Raw genomic sequence first — 20,996 nt, 5'->3', positions numbered from 1 at the left:
GTACGTTCAAAAGTTGTTTTAGTCGTCGTCAACAGAAAACTCAGATTGGACTAGGGATGTACCCAATCCAGATTTTGGGGGTTTTGCTGAATTCTAAAACCACAGGTTAAGATTCTGCTGAATCCGAAACCGAATACCGAATCCTAAACCCATCCTCAGTCCATTAACACAGTAAACACAAAATAATGAACTAAACAACGTCCACAGCCTCTAAAATAGTTGAATGTAAATACTTAATGTTGAATTCACACTTTCATAGGAAAGCGCATCACTATTGTAAGATGAGTGACGATTTTGTTGTCATACCAGTGTATGATTAAGACATGTTGGGTGGGTGAAATTAGAAAGCTAACCAGCAGCAGCCAGCCGTTCGGTCGCTCCGCTCCCACTGTAGGGAGTCTCATTTTCCGAGAGAACAGATGACAGCCCGGCACTTTCCGGTTAATACAAGTTTTTAGCTGTGACTGTTTTTCCTTTGCCGTAACAGAAGTTGCTGCTTGTTGGCTGCTTTCTGTAGATTCCTTTGTTTACGACTCATACTCTTGTGAATGTTTCATACGCAAATGTTTTAACAGCGGGGATGTTGTGTATGGTTTCATGGATCAATAAACATGTAGCTCGACTTTAATTGCCCAGACGGCTCAGTTGGTAGAGCAGTCGCCCATACATGGAGGTTTACTCCTTGATGCAGCAGCCGTGGGTTCGACTCCGACCCTCATTCCCCTTCTCTCTCCCCTTTCATGTCTAAGCTGTCCGTTACAATAAAAGGCCTGAAATGCCAAAAAGGATATTAGCTTACTTCCGTTATATCTGTATTGCCGTGTGTCGGTAGATAATAAATTGTAGTACAGAACATTTTGAGGTAGTGTTTCTTCTATTACATGCACCACCAAGAAGCACAGACAAGTTTTTATTTTCTACTGTAAAATGTCCCAGTCAGTACATATTGTGCATTTACTTCTTTATAAAAACAAATAAGCTCAAGGGATCCTTGTAAAATAATGTTAATGTGATGTGCTTGTAAGAGGAATTAATATTAGCTGAAATATTGTCACACTCCAATATTCAGGTTTTTGGTTTCTAAAATCCAATATTGGTCTGTTATACATTTTTGGTTTAAAAATGTCTTATTATTTGTGACTAAAGAATAAACAGTTAAGGGTAAAAGTTACTTTAAAAAACATTCTGATGAAGATGAAGAAACTATCAGGCTCAAAGTTCATCTTCGTCCCTCTTCTACAGGCCTCTTGTTTCTCTCGGCCTCTCTGGACTATGAGACGCAACGTTTCCACCGCCTGAGCATCCGTGCAGTGGACCACGGCCTGCCCGCGCTCTTCTCCACCCAGACTCTGACGGTGGAGGTGGGGGATGTAAACGACCAGACCCCCGTCTTCAGCCAGAGCAGCTACAACGCCAGCGTAGCGGAGAACAGAGACCCTGGAGAACCGGTGATCAGGGTCTCTGCCGTTGATAAGGATTCAGGTAAAATTAGCATCTTTATGGTTTACTTATGATCTGAGGTTTTCATATGAAAGTAAATAATGGGGGAAAAGGCATTTGTTTTGTTTTAGTGATTATTTTTGGTATGGATTCACCTACAGATTATGTTCTCAAATAATTTAATGTAATCTGAAATCTGAAATAAAATGAAAAATACCAATGATTATGATCCAGCTTTGTTAAATTTCTCCTAAGGAATAAATCTATTAAGTTTATTATCAGATAAGGTGAATAATAGCAGCAAATCCTCACAATTACGAAGCTGGAACAGTTTTGCTTAAAAAAGGAGAACAATTAACAAAAGATTATAATATATTTATATATTTAAAACAAATATTGTGTGTGTGTGTGTGTGTGGGGGGGGGGGGGGGGGGGGGGGGGGGGGTCTGTTACTGGCAGCTGAATTAGATTTGAGCCACCCTTCTGATAATCTGGTTTCACCCCTTTTTCTGGAGCTTTTTCCTTTTTTTCATCATCATAGCTAAGGATTGAAGGACAGAGGACATGGTTTCTTAGATAAAGATTTATTTGAGAGACTGTAAAAGGGTGGGAAAGCAAAGCAAAGAGTCTTTATTTCCCTAAAATCTCAATGGTGTTCTTCTGTTTGGAGACTGTTAGACAAGCTGCAGTTTTCATCCGGTAGTATTGGAGTTTAGCCTGACATAGTCATCTGTGGTAGGGGAGATGGCAGTATGCCTCCACAGTGCCTAGATGGCAGCACTAGCATGTGTCCTCAAACCCTCAAACTCAGTATACTTAAAACCAAATAGTGACACATACACATACAATCAAACTCATAAACAAGCTCTTAAATAATGGTATTTTTCTCATAAATTATGAAAATATTAAATTTCTATTTTCCTTTTCGGTGACATTTCCACCTGTTGAAATATTTCAAACTCTAAATGGCTCGAGGTACATATTTTTGTTTCAGCAGTAGTAGAACAGTTCATTTGTATTACCTTTAAAGCATAGTACCACATGACAATACACTTACACAAATACACAGTGCTGCAGTGAATCAAGGTTATCAGCTGTTTTGTTTCACTCCATTAGCAGCTTCATTGAAACCAACCCCCTGCCCTCATGCGTTGTTCCATCTGTGTCTTTTCCATGTGCTATGTTCACTGTACATCCCAGTGAATCTCATTCATCTCACTCCAATCACATTCACCTATCTACACGATCGGTCCCGTTTATTTGAACATGTGCACAGGGCCCCCTGAATCCCACTTTGTCTCGCCGTGTTGACAGTACGAGTCCTTTTAAATGCTTGAAGTGGAGGTCCATGTGGCAGGAGGATCTGCGCAGGAGGGGCTTCTATGTGAACTAACATTCTTGGGGGTGAGAATTGTCCAAGAACAGCAAGCACACAGCTCCTCTGGGAGATCTGAAAGGTCCTGTCTCATGATGATTTCCATAATCCAAGCCATCTGTGCCAATAGGCACCGTGTTTTCATCTGTCTCCTCAAATCGCCTCGTCCTTGTCCAGTTTCCATGTGTTGGAGGTAGTCAGAGGAGAAGTGCAATATCAACGAGCGTGACAGCTGACCTTTGTGTTACTCTGCGTGGCCTGGATTTCACTTTGTTCAGCAAATGTTCACATGTTTGAAGGGAGTTTTTTAAAGAGTAACTGTGCAGTCCTTTAGGTCACAGGAACATTCCAATGCTGGTCTCTCTTTCTTACTTTTTTTTTTTTTTTTTTGCTGGAACACTCCGAAACCCCTAATGTTATCATCGGGAGTATTACGACTTTGCTGTTTAGGTTATGAAAGTAAGAAACATGATCTTATGTTCTAAGCTTAAAGTCTAACTGAAATACCAAAAACTAAATTGAATCTGCCACAGCACACCTCACTGTCAGGCAGAAACCTTGTATCTCTATGTTTTTTTTATTTTTTTTTATTTTTTTATTATGTTATTTATTCATTATTATTGTTATTGATCATCCTTTACATCGCTCTGTGGATTTAGCATTTCACCGGGCAGGGATGAGACATTTCTGCTATGTACGTTTGATTCACTTGCCCTGTGTTCGCCTTTGAGGAAAAACATCCGAAACCAAAAAGGAGAAATTTGAAATTAGATAAAATTAAATTTTTAATCCCCAGAGTGGAGACTAGTTTGGTCACAAGTCAGTCATACTGCCACTGCCGTAGGAACACTAACACACAAACTAACACGTCTTCTGGCCTAAAGGACATTAGTGCAGCTGAGTGGTAGGAACCTACTTAATGATAATTTAAAAACAATGGATAAACTAATAAGTAATAAAGGGCAGATAATCAAGTGATGCACCTAAAAACACTATATATACACAGTATATGAAAATTAAACTAAAATATACAGAGAAATTATTATAAACAATACAACCCATATAGAAAATGAGCAAATATCATTCAAGTTCAGTTATGTGCAATTGTGCAGCTTGTTTCACAAAAGTGCTGGTTTTGCCACTGACAGGCTCAGATTATTATTCTAAGTGTCTGACAACATTATGGAAAGGATCCCTACAGAGATAGACCTTTTAAAACCTCTTAAGACCTTTCTGTTTAACCAGAAACAGCTCTGAGGTCGCTAGACTTTAAAAAAGCAATACTTTCAGCATGTATAGAGCCAACATATTTTCATATGTAAAGCTGTAAGCTATGTGCTTATTTGAACCAAAACTCAAGTCGGGATGGTTGAAAAAGTGGAAAGATGACCCAAAATGGCTTTTCAGTAGTTTTATTTTGTTCTGCTTCTGTCCTTTCCATAACTAGTTCAGACACTTAGAATAATAATCTGAGCCTGTCAGTGGCAAAACCAGCACTTTTGTGAACATAAATACAAGCTGGAAATACAATTGCCCTGTTAAATTACATTGTAGCTTGTTTCGCCGCTGCCGACTTCAAGGATCTCGCTTAATACTGGACCAACGTCAAAGGGTGGTGTTCCCATCAGTCACTTAGACACAAAACATAGGAATATAGGGTCCAGCTTGAAAAAAATGGCCGCCAGACTAAGGTGTTTTTTTAAGGGTGACACAAGACATTGTGTGACTTACTATACCCCATGGTTCTGTTTTCAATTAGGCATCAGATAAGGCCCGTCTGATATGGAAGCAGTCATAAACATGAACTCACCTAATGAGGTGCCAAACTCAGGATTTATACGATGAATGCTAAGATTGACAGAAAACTTTAAAATGTGATAAACATTATTGTAAGTGTTATCTTTTTTTAAGACATGAAAAAAGCTAATGGATGAAATTGGGATATTGACTGCTTTCGCCCTGGAAGGGTATGTGCAATAAGATAAAGCTTAGACTTTACATTCTAATTAAAAAAAGATTTCTATACAGAACTATACATCAAATATACAGCAATTCTATAGATAAGGCAGAGGTAACATACACCTGGAAAATGAGGTTGTGTTTTAGGGGGTTTTCCTGCTTATTTTGGTTGTTTTCCTCACATTCATTGAAATGAGTATTTGTTTTGAGGTATGTAACAGTGTTGACAGTTCTGAAAAGCTTTTGAAACATACATTAACCTTGTGTGTTCTTCCCCCAGAGGAGAATGCCGGGGTGTGGTACAGTCTGTTGCCCGGCCCCGGCTACGAGCTCTTCAGCATCAACCCTTACACCGGTCTGATCACCACCACCTCCTACCTGGACAGAGAGCAGCAGCAGCACTTCCCTCTCAGAGGTAACACACACACACACACAGTTCAAACCTATTACACCTGACCCTCAATTTCCACCAGGTACGGACCGGCTGCGGGTCTGCTCCGAACGCCAATGGAGTCATTAGGTTTCCATTAAAGTCAATGTGTGTACAGGCAGCCCTCCGGAGCAGATACACAGAGCTTTTTTTTTTTTTCGGATGCCGGAGCGCTCCGCAGCAATTTAGAACACTGCAAATATTGTGGGACAGGAAGTTGAGCACAGAAACAAAATAAAACATCCGGTTACTTTTCAAAATAAAATAGACCGTACTCACAGCGAATGCACAACACATTGAAAACACACTCTCTCTACTGCTCTGGATAGAAACAAACTGTTGTTGGTTTTGTGATTCTATTCTACATTAATTTGCAAGATCTCGTGGGTCCTTGTGACTTCAGCTGTCAGTCATGGCAGCAGCCGTTCCGCAACATATCCAGACCTGGTGGGGTGTTGATGGTTGGCGGAGCACGGAGCCGGCACGCAGCTGTTCTACAACTGATGGAAATTAGCAGTGAGACACACAGAAGTGCGGAGAGAAAATGTGCTCTGTTGTTGTCGTTGTCGTCAAGTTGTTCCAAGGGTACTTTAATAAAATCCTGCGTTTTCAAAATCCTTGTTGAAGATAAAGTCCAAAGTTTGTCAGTGTTGGAGTAGTTAGGCATGAGAGTGTAAATGTGTGAATGTATTTTGTGTTTTTGTGTCTTAATTGTCTAAACATGAGATGAGATGATCTCAAGGGGTTATTCTTCTAGTGAAAACATGTAGTCGTTGAACAGGGTTTCCCACAGAATCTCCCGGCCTCACCTGAAATATAGCGTGCCTCAGAGAACGTTTCATAAATAGGATTTTAAGCTTAGGGACTGTTTGTTTTTTATGCAAGGGGCTACCGGAGGAGTTTTGGGGTCTTCAGTCCAAAAAGACTTGACCCTCCCTTCACCATTAACACATTTTTCTATGTCCCTCCAAAATGATTCGGGAAAAAAGTCTGACCCTCCCTAGCAAATTGTTAACACCTTCTGTTCTGGTTTGCACTTGGCAAAAAAAGGAAGGTAACCATTGCTTTTATACAACCACGACATACAAGACTGCTTTCTCATCTTATTCATCAAACTCCACTGTTATGGTGGCCATTTCAGTATATTTACCACTTGCATTGTTATGGAAACACAATAAGTATGGAGACTAAATGCAGACTCACTGCATTACTTAAAATACTAAGTTACTCCTCTAGTAAACAAGTATTCACATGAAATAAAAAACATATTGCAATATGCTGCAATATATTGCAGTTTGCTACCTTTTTCCCAACTTCAAATTATGTTCCCAAAGACAAACTGGCCAATACTGTATATCATTCAAGATTGATACTTGGCATCTGTTTATTGATCGAGTATTGCCAAAGAAAATGTTGTGATACTATCCCGTATACATTTTTAACCCCACCCCTAAATGACATAACAGTGCAGTGTCAGGCGCCAGGATTGGTCTGATTAAGCTCAGCAGGTGGGGGAGTTATTTATTGCATATCGTGTTTTCTTCGCAGAAATGAATCAGAAAAGCATGTTTCATTGCTGGGGGGGGGGGGGAGGTTTTCAAGTTGGGAAAAGTAGTGACAATCAATCACAATCAGGTGCTGATTAGTGAGGGAATAAAACTCACATGCGGAAGTTAGTTTCATAATGACCAGATGGAGGTTTAAAGTCTGCTGTGCGTTGACGTGAGCTTTAAATTTTGTATTGACCAGATAGACCACTCATCATCTCTTTTCTGAAGGAAAAACATCTCCAGTGTTAAACTGAAGATATTAACCAACTCTGTGAAAGCCTGTGATTCTGTTCTTTGTACAATCTTCCTGCTTGGCAACACATTTAAGTCAATACTTGGCTCAGATCTTCCTCCTGAAGGGTTATCAAACATATATAAAGCCTGAAGCTGCTTAAACATATAAAATATCTATGAAACACAGATATTTCTCTCATTCTGTTTCTCATTCTCTACCTCCTCTCATGACATGCTTCACAGCCAAAGTCATAAAGAATGCGAGGTTTTTTGTACGAGGGCAACATAATTCAGCAGATTGATTTATGTTAAGGAAACAGTCGACTTTTAAAGGGCTGAGGTACAGTATATCTAACCTCTACTGACTGCACCCTCTGCCTTTTGAAGTGTTTGCTTTAGATTCTCGTGGGCACTCGCGGTAATTACATTCAGACTATTCAGCAGTGTTTAGTGATAAACTGCTTTCAGATGTTTTATCGTAATATTTGTACAGTCAGCAGTTTGATGAACAATTAAATATAATAACAAAATATAATAACAGGAAGCCGGAATGTCTTGAAGTTGTGCCAGAATCCTGCAGGGCTTATTGGGAAATACTAAAATATGTGGGGACCATTTTCTCTGTCTGTAGATGTATTTGCAAAGAAATAAAATACTACGTTCTTTTTAGCGTGTATTCAAAGCTGTCAGGATTTTCTTTTTTTATTGCTGGGGTCTGCAACGCTATTAAAAACAGTTCAGTCATTTTGGTGTTAAGAGACTGAGACTGCGGCACGGAACTGTATATTTCAATACACTGTCAGTTGTAATACTTATGTTTTCAACATATAGTCAACAGTACATTACTTTAAAGTATTATAATTGGCTCCATGGATTGGCAATGTCAGTAGTTTGTATTTTGACCGGTCCACCACTTTAGTGCAAATTTCTCCACATCATTTGGATGATTCTTGTTCATATTTGACAGAAATATCCATGTTCCCCCGAGCATGAACCCTAATAACTTTGTCGATCACCATCACGTCAAAAATTAAATTTTTCCAATACTTTGGTTTATGACCAAATACCTGCAAAATCGAATGTCATTAACCTCAGTTGTTTTTGGGTTTTAGTGCTACTTAACCAACGTAAGCATGCTAACGTGCTAGGGTAAGATGATGAACATGGTGAACGTTACACCTGCTAAACATCTCCATGTTTCATTCTGTCATTGTGAGCATGACGATGTTAGCATTTAGCTGAAAGTACAGCCTCACAGAGATGCTAGCATGGCGGTAGACTCTTGTCATGTCCAAGAAATAAATAACAAATCAGGGACGTCATGGTGGCCAAGTGGTTAACACCATTAAGACACATGTACACTGTGATGGCAGTCACTTTTTTCATTCCAACTTTGTTACATGTGATATCTCTCTCCCACTAACCATTCCCTGTCTTCATCTCCGTCAAACAGAGTTAGTAGAAACAACTGCTGAAGTACCGGAAACCATGTTTTTTTTTGTGAGCAGGAAAAAGCATTGACTTATTGACATCACAGGACCATGAAAATTGAACAAAATGATGGCGAGATTTCTACAGTGAGCGGAAGTGTGAAATCCTTTTTTGATTCCTGTTTGCAGTGCAGGCTCGTGACAGCAGCACACGGCCTCTGTCGAGTACGGCCACAGTGCTGTGCTCTGTGCTAGATGACAATGACAACCCTCCGGAGTTCATGCAGTCATCCTTCCAGATCAGCCTGCCAGAAAACCTTCCTCCTGGTGTGGTCCACACTGCTCAGGCTTCCGATCCAGACCACGGAGAAAATGGAACTATACACTACTCCATTTTAGGTAAGGAGCCCAGATAGTGCTCTGTATATCAAGCTATTTGGATAATGAATTGGCAGTTTTTGCTGGCATTTCTATTGGTAAAAACCATTATGCTCACCAAGTGAATAGCTTAGTTCTTGGAACTTATCGACATTGTCGAAAAAAAGTGAAAAGAAACTAAACAGTCATACCAATTTCAAACAACTCCTGAGCTAAGCCAAACTTATTTGGAATAAAAAATGTAGATAAATTATAAAACGACTACCCAAACTGTCCATTAACAATCCAAGCCAGACCAATTTACTGGTACTTTGAGAGATTATACGTTCCATAGTTGTGCATGCATGCAAAAAGGGATTATTTCAGGTTTTACCTTCAAAAAAGGTGGTTCAGATTACACGGGTGAACTGTATTGTCCGCTCATGTCACATTTAGCCGTATGTTGTCAAGATCTCAGCAATTACTTTGGCAGTAAATGTTGCATTATCGCAGTGGTGCAATGTAACTAAGAACATTTACCCAAGTACTGTACTTTAGTACAAATTTAGGGTGCTTTACTTGAGTCTTTTCTTGTCGCGGTGTGACTTTTGGAATTCTCTGTTGCGTATAATTATTTCACCACACTGTGACACCAGATCTCCTTAGGATGAGTTCTGTTTATTCTGGTGACAAACATGAACCTACACATATTCTGCCTCAAATTTAAAAACCTGTAAAACAACAATAAAGTGACATAAATCTGTAGAAATGAAGATCTAGAAAGCTTGGGAAAGACCTTAAAAACCTTAAAAGTTTGGGGAACAGACATATCAACAGAATACAAGAAATAATGGAATTAATTCAAATAATGAATGAGCCAAAAATAAATTACACCCCCCTTCTCCCAAACAGTACAAAAAAGGGAGAGGGAAAAGGAACACCAGGTATTTATAGTCAAAGGACCACCAAAGGAGAAATAAAGGAGGCTCTCTGAATTCTAACAAATAGCCTATATACCTTAAACTAGATACATTTTAAGACAAAAGTATCCACAACAGATTTTGTGAAAATTATAAATGATAGCCTACAAGTCTAGCTGAAACGATTAACTGAATGAACACTTAGTCGATTGAGAGAACTGGACCTTTCTAGTTTCTCAACTTCGAGGATTTTACTTTTAATACTAAGTACACTTTCCTGATGAGATTTACATACTTTTACTTAATTAAAGCAACATAAATCTTTTACTTATGTTTTTTACAGTGTGGCATTAGTACTTAGTACTCAAGTAAAGGATCTGAATACTTCTTCCACCAGTGCATAATGGAATAGAAATAACAGTGGATAGAAATAATGAATACATCTACAAAAATAGGAGCCAAGCTTTGATAAGCCGTACTGATGCTGTAATTCCTATTCACTTTTCTTTAGGTGAGGACTACAGAGGTCGCTTCACCATCAACAGCCACACAGGTGCTGTCAGCACCACACAGGTCCTGGACCGCGAGGAAAGACAGAATTACACACTCACCATAGAGGCTCGGGATTACGGCCCCACCTCGCTCAGCTCCTCTACCCAACTCCAGCTGCTGCTGTTGGACCAGAACGATAACATGCCCTCCTTCACCCGTAAGAGCTACCACGCCTCCATCAGCGAGGGTCTACCCGCCGGAGCAGAGGTGTTGCGCGTCAGCGCATTCGATCCTGACGAGGGGTCCAACGGGGACCTGACCTACTCTCTGACAGAGGACAGCAGCCAAGGGGCCTTTTCAGTGGATGCTTTCACCGGAGTGATCCGCACCACCAGGTCTCTGGATAGAGAAAGCAGGGCCCAGCACACGCTCCAAGCTGTGGCTACCGACAGCTGTGCTCAAGGACCACTGAGCTCGGTGGCATCGCTGACCATACAGGTGGAGGACGTGAACGACAATGTGCCGGCCTGTGAGCAGAATCCCATCAACGCATGGGTGTCTATGAGGACTCTACCAAACCAGATACTTACCACAGTGACGGCAACAGACGGTGACCAGGGTGACAATGGGACTATACAGTTCATGCTGTCGGATGAGGAGAACCTGTTTGATGTCAACAGCGAGTCGGGAGAGATTTCACTGAGAAGACGAGTGCGAGCAGGTTTCTCCGGGAGGAAGTTGCTGGTTGTGGTTTCAGACCAAGGACGGCCTGCTTTAACCTCCACCTGCTTGGTTTTCATCCACCTGAAGGGAGAACACGAAGGGCTACAGTTCACAAATAAAGTGTACAACGCTACTGTCAAGGAGAACAGTAGAGCTGGTATGTTTTATTCTCTCTATTCCTTCTGTTTTCACTAATACCATCAAAAACCTCATCAAGCCTTTCCCTCTCTCTTTGTCAAGGCACTTGGATTGCAAAAGTGGAGGCCAGTGACCAAACCAACAGCAGACAAAGGATCACATACACCATATTTAGTGGCAACGAGAATCATATTTTCTCCATCACCCGTCACACGGGTAAGAAACCAAACAAAACATTGCTTTTGTTCCCTTTTTTTTATCTTGCCATCTATTCAGAGTTGTCGCTGGAGCTCAGTGGTTATGATTAGCAGATGGTATTCTTGTTATGTACTTGCTTAAAAAAAATCCTGCATGCTTTTGTCATTTAAGTGCTAATAGTACAGATTCTCATTCACTCATCCATTTTATTGTTCACTAAAGTATCCAGAAAATATCTTTAGATGTTTAGCCATCACCATTGTTTATCTTAAACCAATAAGTGCTTCTGATCCAACCATGTTGGTCTAATTTTCTGCGTCTCTCTTCAAAATGCCCTTACAGCTTATCTGGTTCATCTGGTTGTTTATATACAAGTATTTCCTAAAGAATTATGATCGTTGCCTGCCTGATGTTATCATATTCTACCCTACATTCTTTTTTTTTTATTCATGTCTACATAAAGTAATGAAGCACACACATACTGTATGACATATCAACAAACTATTTTAAGGGTTACCACAAAATCTTGAGCCTAAACGTTCTTCTATCAACACCTTTTTTAATAGATGAAAAGTTATGTGTTTCTTTCCATTGCTTTCATTTTTTACCCTGATCTAATAAAAACAACCTTGAAATACAATAGGCTATAAATATAGTCTCTTAAGTTGGGTTGGCACAGTTTTTTGGGGTATAACAGTATTATTGTTTTCCTCTCATCCAGGCGAGATCCGTTTGCAGAAAGATAACTCTCTGGACTTTGAGGTGAGCCCTCAGATCCATCTGGTGGTGCTGGCTGACAATGGGCTGCAGACAGCTCCCTGCAGGGTCTCCATCAGCCTGCTAGATGTGAACGACAATGTACCAGTGTTTGAATACAGCAACTACAGGACAGCTGTCTGGGAGGGGCAAGTGCACAACACCTACATCATGCAGGTAGAAACTATGAATACTGAAGCCCTCTTTGATATTACAAATACCAGGCAGGTGTATCATATATTTAGCCAGGTGTATTATATATTGGCCAGATTTAATGAATCCCCGGCCATACTTTCTGCAGGTCTTTGCGTCTGATGCTGACAGCGGGATGAACGGGCAGATTGAGTACTCCATCGTGTCCGGTAACCTTAATGAAGCATTCATCTTGGACTCTGTTCGTGGGATTCTTGCTACAAATGTCTTGCTGGACCGCGAGATCACCCCCTCATACAAGTATGTCCAACTCACATGAAAAAAAGCTGTATGTAACCATTTCTAGAATGTATGATAGCCAAGACAAAAATAGATTAAATAGATAAATAATAATAGCTAAATAGATACATTTAGAGTAAATTCCTACTTATAAAAAAAGAGAGTCCCTTTCCCTCTCAAAGCTAGCCCCTATATCAAGAGCATGTGAGTGACTTTTTAATAAATTATTTCTTTGGCCATACTCAAAGCAAAAAGTTTCCTGGAAATGTTTTTGTTAAATTTTAACATTTATTTTGTTTGCATTCAACCCTGAGTCTTTGCCATTGACACACTGTCAAACCCTTGTGGCAGCTGTAGTTGTTGAATGCTAACAACAGAAGCATTGTTTTATCTTTGTTAGGAGATGAGGGCATGACTTCTTTATTTAATTAAAATTAGTTTAAATAGGAAAGTGAACTGCTGATGTGTATGGTCACAGTGAGAGGGTCAATGTTGCACTGTGGGGCCAGTTTCACAAGTGATTTGAGAACACTACTTAGAGTGCATGCAGATCGCAAACGATGGCAGTATAATGTTTCATGAATAACTGCCACTTGCAAATTGCAGAAGAATATGTAAGTCTTACAGGGTTCTTGCAAGTTTGTAAATGTGTTATTAGTTTAATTAGTGAAAAAGGGTTTTCTGTAAAAGAGTGAGAGCCAATAAGCTCGTGGCAAATTTCATCTTGCAAATTTGGTGAAATGGGCACATGACCTTGCAACTGCTTATATTTTCTTCATTAGAAAGCTGTCTGACAGATTTCCTGACAAGGCAAAAGTTGCTTTTCAAAATGTACCTCCGTACAATAGTCACAAAATCTGCTCATGTGAAAGTAAAATAACTGAGTTTAGAATGTATTCAAAAAGTACAAATACCTAAAATATCTGCTCAAGTCTGTGGTTGAGAGTGTGACATGTCCAACCTATCATAACACATCAATACAATGTCCATAATACGCAGAGTGGCATTATTTGTTTACTACCTTTTAAATTACAGGCTGGTTCTGCAGGCAGCAGACGGGGGGAACCCTCCGCTCATCAGCACCGCCACCATCAGGGTCCAAGTGGTGGACGTCAATGACAACAGCCCTGCCATCCCCCCCATGGAGCCCGTGGTTATAGCAGAGAGTAAGACGAAGCCCTGCTGATTTCTGGCTGCGTTCAATCATAAACACGGATATGGATATAAACACTGTCTGTGTTCTTTGACAACCAGTTCTAACTCCCAACTCGTAAAATACTGACGCTTGGTCAGTGGCTCTCAGCGTCACATACTGACGCAAAAATCCTTCTTTAGCGTCTATACGAGTACAGGGTAGAGCAGCAGCTCAGCTGCGGCAATGTAAGATCACATAGTATAAAAGCAACAACGTTAGCGAGAAGTATGAAAGACTGAAAATCCACGTAAGGAAGTTGGTTGGAAGGGTGGATAGGTCAAATAACGCAGGACTTTTACCCAGGAAACCGGGGTTCTTGTCCTGTTCTTGTCCCGGGTGTCACTGAAACGTGCATTTTTTAACCCAACCCATGAGTTTTTCCTTAACCTAACTCTCAATTTCTTGTGCCACATGTCGGTGAAACGTACGTTGCGACCTAGAGTGTCAAAAATGACAACAAACACCAAAGGCACCTGACCAGGCGTGGCATTTTGACGCGATGGGAGTGAGAATGTGTTTGACTACTGTATTTGTGGACCTATTTTGACATCTTCTGTTTGACTGTAGATTTGCCAGCAGGTTACATGGTCACCCAGGTGACTGCAAACGACGTGGACCTGAGCTCAACCATCACCTACAGCTTTTCAGACAACAGTAGCACAAATTTCCCCTTTGCTATTGACCAATATACTGGTGTGGTTACCCTGACTCGGGCCCTGGACTACGAGGAGCAGACAGAGTACACGTTGACAGTATGGGCGTCTGATTCTCTCCATCAGACCACTGGAGAGGTCAAAGTTCAAGTACTTGATGTCAATGACAACGCTCCAGTCTTCACCAAAGTCTCCTACCAGGTACAGATGATACATTTGTCGTTAAAAAGGTTATAGGCCAACTGGTTGGTGTCACCAAGCCATAAAAAAATGCTATATTCATGTTGTTACTGTAAAATGACTAAAGAAACAACCTTCTACTAAAAGTGTTTGTCAGTTTTTTGGATTTGCTCTGTTCAGAACAATTCTGGGCATCAACCCCTATAAAAATGTAGCAATCAGGTGCCAGATTTTAAGCATGCATCCAAGAGAAAGCTACGAAAATGGCGGACACAGCGTCGTAAAAACACAATATAGCTAGGCGAAATGCCAATCGGACAAAGACCCATCCTAAAACAAACTGTGACTGGCTTTCATCCGCTGGTGAGCATGGCAACCCCTGTTAAGTAAGGGACAAGGGGACAACTTTGATTGGTGTTCAGAAAATTGCAGCCAACTAATCTTACTTATTCTGTCTTTAACTAAAGACAAATTCTGCTGAAGGAGGTCCACCAAACCTTATACCAACCAAATAGATTTTTCAAACCTGGAAACCCAAAAGTATTGTTATAAAGCATTTAAAAATGTTTATTAAATTGTTAAAAATAGGTGTCTGACTAGATAAAGAGTTTACTGTACATCGTGATCTTGCTGGAGATGTGACTCATTGTTCTCTCTTCAAGGTGGAGTTGTCAGAGCTGGTTTCAGCAGACACATTAGTTTTTTCAGTGTCGGCTACCGACAGAGACTCTGGACTCAATGGGAAGATCACCTACAGACTGCTTTCATCACCTTTACAAGGCTTTTACATGGACCCTGACAATGGTAAGAAAAGCTCAACTGATGGAAAAGACATCTTGAAATAGCTCTGATATGAGTGTCTCATTGACAGTTTAGCCTCACAGTATGGATACTGTAATACATATAGAAAAGGGAGATGTTAAGAAGTCACCAGATGGATAAAACAATGACCCAAAATGTATTGCAGTCCTTCTGTAAAACACATTACCTCAAGATTTACAAGTGTTATGACTTATGAGTGTCCGGTGTTCTGATTTTCATATTCATCCCTCTTATTCCCTCCATTAAGCATAGATTGGCACAAGAAAAGGGCATAGAGAAAGTCTCTGCCTGGTTATGAGCAGCATACAGTATCAGAGGTTACTGGGAGTTGTCATTCTGCCAGTAGGAGTATATTTCTCCAGTGTTTATATTTTTGCAGTCATGGATTTGCAAGTGAGTTCCTTGGACAGGGGGGGGGGGAGAGAAGCAGCAGAGAAGGCAATTAGAAGTCATTGAGATAAAATGCTTTGGAAGAGCCATGCCTATCCTATCATATCCCTTTTTTAAATCATAAACCCAAGAAAGAAGATAATTCTGCAAAGGCTGAACTCCTCCTCTTTTCTACTTGTGATTTATGATCATGTTTGAACTCCAAAGTTTAATGTCATATAAATGTATTTCCCCATGCTTTGCTGTGAGGAACGCCAATGGAAAGTGAAAAGTTCATCAATGTTGGCTAAAACTGTAAATATGGTGCTTTTGTCGTTTTTTCTATTCCTAAAGTATTTGTTTCACAAACAATGAATGGTGCTCCTGTAGAATAGAGCCTCAGAAATAATAAAGTCATCATGTAGAAAAGTATAAGGGCCAGTGAAGTGGAACAATAAATTGGATGGATGAACATTTTATTTTCATCCAAGAAGAACTTCTGCTCTCACAGTCTGCGTATGGAATTCATTAAAGAAGAGGAAACACTTTACTTGAAGGTATCTACATAAGTTACATGACACTGACATGAACACATGACACTGTCATGACACATGATCCCTAACACTAACTATAGCTTGTCATGACAAACCCGAAAGACACTTACTAAAAAAGTTATGTCAAACGTTTTACTTGTTTATAATGTTTATGACCCGTTCATGACTGTCGTGTCACTCTTATGTAGATACCTTAAAGTAAAGTGTAACCAAAAACACACTGGAAATAATGTTGCTTTGTGGTGTCTAATGACAAGTAAAATTTAGATGTAACTCTTAGTACATTGTCAAACAAGTGAACATGTTTTATTGTTCTTAATCGGAAGAGAAGCTAATCCAGGAACAATCTGTGAATTTTGTTTATCCATCTGTTACATCAATAAAACACAGTGTTATAGTTTTTCATTATTAAGTTCAGATGTGAGGTCTTTTCTAAAGTGATTTAACCTTGTAAACAGTTTCATTGGGAGATAAAATTCATGTGTTTGAATGTGTGCATTATGTCTGTCTGACTGACTGCAATATAATGTTTTGGTAAAAGTGAAATAGATTTTAGTATTGAAATATTTTGGACACTGAAATCTGATATTATCTCCCTGTTCGCACCGTTACCTATTACCTACATGCACATCCAGTAGACATAGAGCAACATCATCATTCATTTGGAGTCATGTAACCCCCTGACAACCCTAAATCCAGAAATCCCTTTTTCTTAAGCTCTATTTTACTTTATCCCAACTCCTGAAGAAATAGCTGACTCTTTAGCATGCTAGATGCTCCTGTATGTTCACCAGTTCACTGGTTCGGAAAACAACTACTGTTTTCTAAAAGCAGCTAAAAAGCCCTATAGAACTGAGGGGAGTTTGGTGGTAACTGACTGTCTGGTTCGGCAGTATTGAATCCATTTCTAATATTGATTAGTGTAGATTAAAAAATAAAACGGATTCACTAATGAACATGTTTTGTCTTGTAGGGTCTGTTTTCACCAACAAGCCCTTGAAGGCCATCACAAACAGCAACCCGATCCATCTTCTGGTTGAGGCCAAAGACAAAGGCGATCCTGTGCAGTCTACTGTCACCTCCATAGATGCGCTGATTCTGGACACCAACGACAATGCACCTTTGTTCCACCAGGACATCTACACGCTCACCGTCCCAGAAGACATGGCCACAGATACCACCCTCCTGACGCTGTCAGCAGAGGACCAAGATTGGAGCCCCCAAAACACCTTTTTGGACTATGCCATCATCAGGGGAAATGAGGAGAAGCGATTCTGTCTGGAAGTTAAAATGGTTCAGGTTGAGAGTCAGATGAGAAATGTAGGAAAACTTGTTCTGTGTAACCCTTTGGACCGTGAGACCACGGAGAGCTATGCGCTAACAGTGAGTGTGTCTGATCGAGGAACGCCTCCACTGAACAGCACTGCCGTTGTTATGGTGAGTGTGACAGATTGCAATGACAACGCCCCTGTCTTTTCCAGCACAGGATACCATGCACAAGTGAGTGAAAACAGCCATGTAGGTACCAGACTGGTCCAGGTCAGTGCTCAGGATCCTGACCTGGGAACTAACGGCCTTTTGCGATACGACATTGTCTCGGGGAACAGCAAAGGTCACCTTACACTCGACCCTCAGTCTGGTCTTCTGGTGGTCAACCACTCACTTGACTATGAGGAAGACTCAAAATACACCCTCACCATCCGAGCATCTGATGGTGGGGAATCATCTGAAGAACGTAAAGTCACTTTTACAGTGGTCTATATCACAGTGTTGGATGTTAATGATAACACTCCGTACTTCATGTTCCCTACTGTTAACTGTTCAGTGCTGGAGAATCTCCCAGCATTTACCCACACCTGTTCTGTCCATGCTGTTGACAACGACATAGGCCCTTACGGCCAACTCACTTACTCTGTTGTGTCTTCCTGCTTCATGGACTATGGCAGTGGCAGCCCTGAGAAGAAGGAGGCCTTTGCCATTGACCCCCTAACAGGCGACATTCACACCAGACAGACCTTTGATTACGAACGTGAGAGTGAGTACTGCTTTGTAGTGGAGGCCAGGGACCAAGGTGACAAAGCAGCTACAGTGAGAGTGCAGGTGGACATCAAGGGGGTGGATGAGTTTAGTCCCGTCTTCACCCAAAAGCAGTACCATTTCATCCTGCCAGAAAACGCCAAGGCTGGAGAGACAGTCGGTTACGTGATGGCAATGGACCATGATGGAGGGGTTGACGGGCTGGTGGAGTACTCCCTTGTGAAGTCATCACCATTTTTTTCAATAAACAAAACAATTGGTGCCATTTTTGTGTCAGGTCCTGTATACCGCAGACGTGGCAACCATGCCAGTGAGGACATGGTAGAGCTGGTAGTGTCTGCAGGTAGTCCCAGATTGGCCTCCAGGACCACCGCCTGCCTAGTCTATGTCAATATCTCCAGCTCCGCTGAAGCACTCACAGGATTGCCTCTCAATGCGCACATGCTTAGTTTGAGTGTCTCATTAATTATGTTCCTCCTTGTCCTCCTCATTTTTGTGGGATTGGTTCTCAGGTACAAGATCAAGGAAGCAGCAATCAAAAAGGCCGCTACCATTGTCACCAACTTAAACCACGGCACAGGCTCGTTCGGTAGATCCGTTAATCAAAGTGCCATCTCTCTACAGGAGATGAAATCCAGCATTTTGTTGACCAATAGGGACATATCAAACTCCTACAATCAGTCAGACTCAAGTGGCCGTGGATCAGCAGAAGGTGAAACCGCTGAGGACCAGGAGATCAAGTGGATAAATCAGTACCCATGTCACAACAGAGACCAATCTGTGCAAGGCAACCAGGCCTTGGAGATTGCCGACTCTGCTTTACCTGCGGACAACATCTCCTGCCACTCTATCAATGTAGGGCCAGAGCACATTTTATCTTTCAACAAACATTTAGTCTCAGAGATGGCCAGCACAGAAAGCCTCCACCACTTCAAAGAGGAGGGAGGAGGTGAGGGACTACTTCCTGCAATACTTAGGGTGAGGGATTTGGAGGAAAGCATGAGGACGAGTGGGTACCCTCCCCTCTCGGAAGCCCACGACTCTGCGGATTCTCTTTCTTCACTGTTGTGTCTAGAAGAGCAGCTGCAGGGCAGCTACAGCTGGGACTACATTTTGGACTGGGAGCCGCGCTTCCAGACTCTGGCCTCCGTTTTCACCGATATCGGGATGCTCCCTGACGAGGAGCTTCAAGGCGGCCGTGAGGAATTAGCAGCAGAGGCAAGCTGTCTCATGTACCCACCGCCCCTTATAACAGGAGTAGCTCAGCCTGGCATTAGGACTGTACCTCCACGAAAGCCGGGGCGTGTGCCGAGCCTGAGAAGGAAGCCTTCCTACCCCAAATATGCGTATTCCCCCTTGGCCAGGAACACAGGACTTACCCCTTCAGCCATGACGCCCAGTTTCTCCCCATCGCTGTCTTCTCTCACCATTAGGACCCCCAGTGCCTCACCAGTTGTCTCTGAGACCGGGGTTGGGGGTATCAGACTTGACTCAGGGCCCCTCACTGCAAGCCTACTAGAGGCCGAAATTCAGGTGTAGACACAAACTTCCATCCAGTTTATCTGTGGCATTCAATTCCATTTTTCATTCACCATCTGACGGTATTTCCCTTTGAGTTTTAGGAAAATTTAAGGTACATAGTTTAGTTTTCCTTTTGGTTTATTGACCAATAGGCTGATACATTGGTTTATTCATTCATCCTATTTTCATGGTTTTGAACTCATGAATGTCATGAGTTTAGTCCCAAAGGGGCTATACCTGGCAAAGTTGTCTTGAACAAAATGAAGTCATTGAATTAGTTAAATTGAGGTTGATTTCATAACTTGCTTATGTAATAAAACAAATATCAGGAAAAGGCTGAAATAAGTCTTGCATTATATTCATATAATGCGGCACTTCATTTAAGAGCAGATGTTTGAGTCGGCGATTAATAATTGAAAGTGTTATTGTAAACATGTTTATATGTGCTGAAAATGAAACACTTTGTTACTGCAGTTGGTTGCAGGTTCTAAATAGAAACCTTTAAAGGTTGGTTTAACTTTAATAAGCAAAGAAAGGCAACATTGTTCTGTGGTTATGTTTATCTTCCTGCAGTCATAAAATCCAGTTTTTTAAACAGAGACCCCGTTTTGCCTCCTTTTTCTTTAATACATTCGGCCAGTAAAATTCCATGACAAACATTTCTTTAATCTAGGACTTTTTTTTAGTTTCCATGTTATATTGTTCAGTATTTTAAGGCTGGAAAAGAGTCAAGTCTTTTAAGTCATTTTACACTAACACTACATTTGTACGGATTTAGGAATTGGGATTATATTGTCCTGCTGTCACTGATAAGAACGATGAGGTTTTCATAAACTAGTTATACTTTTTCTCATCAACAAAAATGGTCTTTTCCTTTCATGACTGTTTGTGTGTGCTGACTATTGGAATTTGGACATTCTGTTAAACATCACTTTATGTACAATTTCCAGAGGGTTGTATGAGTTTGAATATTAATACATTTGCCAACAAATATACATTAAAGAAACTTTCTTCTGTATTTCTGTACCATTTAAAAGGAGTAATGTTGTTGTTCTGATTGTCTTTTAGGATGATTTTATAAGGTTGTGCATGTACATGTATACTGTGTATATTCAAAGATGAGAATAAGTAAAATTCAAAACAATGAAGACAGTTTTAATGCTGGGAGAATATTAAAAGAACAAAGAAAATAGTCAAATGAAGCAAGGAAAATAATCATTAGCTGTGTGTT

General features: G+C 40.8%; 1 protein-coding gene and 1 long non-coding RNA gene across 2 annotated transcripts in view; one reads left to right on the top strand and one right to left on the bottom strand.

The window, feature by feature from the left end:
* The window catches only part of dchs2 (dachsous cadherin-related 2), a 38,451-nt gene extending 17,668 nt beyond the window's left edge, over positions 1-20,783 (top strand). The window contains exons 10-20 of the mRNA XM_034888411.1: positions 1,243-1,482; positions 5,055-5,189; positions 8,608-8,817; positions 10,207-11,067; positions 11,151-11,264; positions 11,968-12,179; positions 12,304-12,455; positions 13,470-13,600; positions 14,197-14,483; positions 15,125-15,266; positions 17,181-20,783. Coding sequence (XP_034744302.1) covers positions 1,243-1,482; positions 5,055-5,189; positions 8,608-8,817; positions 10,207-11,067; positions 11,151-11,264; positions 11,968-12,179; positions 12,304-12,455; positions 13,470-13,600; positions 14,197-14,483; positions 15,125-15,266; positions 17,181-19,783 — 5,087 coding nt within the window. The 3' untranslated portion in view covers positions 19,784-20,783. The remainder of the gene's footprint in view (positions 1-1,242; positions 1,483-5,054; positions 5,190-8,607; positions 8,818-10,206; positions 11,068-11,150; positions 11,265-11,967; positions 12,180-12,303; positions 12,456-13,469; positions 13,601-14,196; positions 14,484-15,124; positions 15,267-17,180) is intronic.
* Positions 311-17,094, bottom strand: LOC117954702. The gene is made up of 3 exons (XR_004658881.1): positions 17,082-17,094; positions 2,758-2,762; positions 311-433 (listed from the first exon to the last, which is right to left on the bottom strand). It is a non-coding gene; the product is annotated as an uncharacterized LOC117954702 (long non-coding RNA).
* Positions 20,784-20,996: the final 213 nt, after the last annotated feature.

The sequence above is a fragment of the Etheostoma cragini genome, chromosome 2 (assembly GCF_013103735.1).
Source record: "Etheostoma cragini isolate CJK2018 chromosome 2, CSU_Ecrag_1.0, whole genome shotgun sequence".
NCBI classification, from domain to species: Eukaryota; Metazoa; Chordata; class Actinopteri; order Perciformes; family Percidae; genus Etheostoma; species Etheostoma cragini.
Note: the sequence above shows the minus strand (reverse complement) of the source record. Positions and strands in the feature narration are given on the sequence as shown.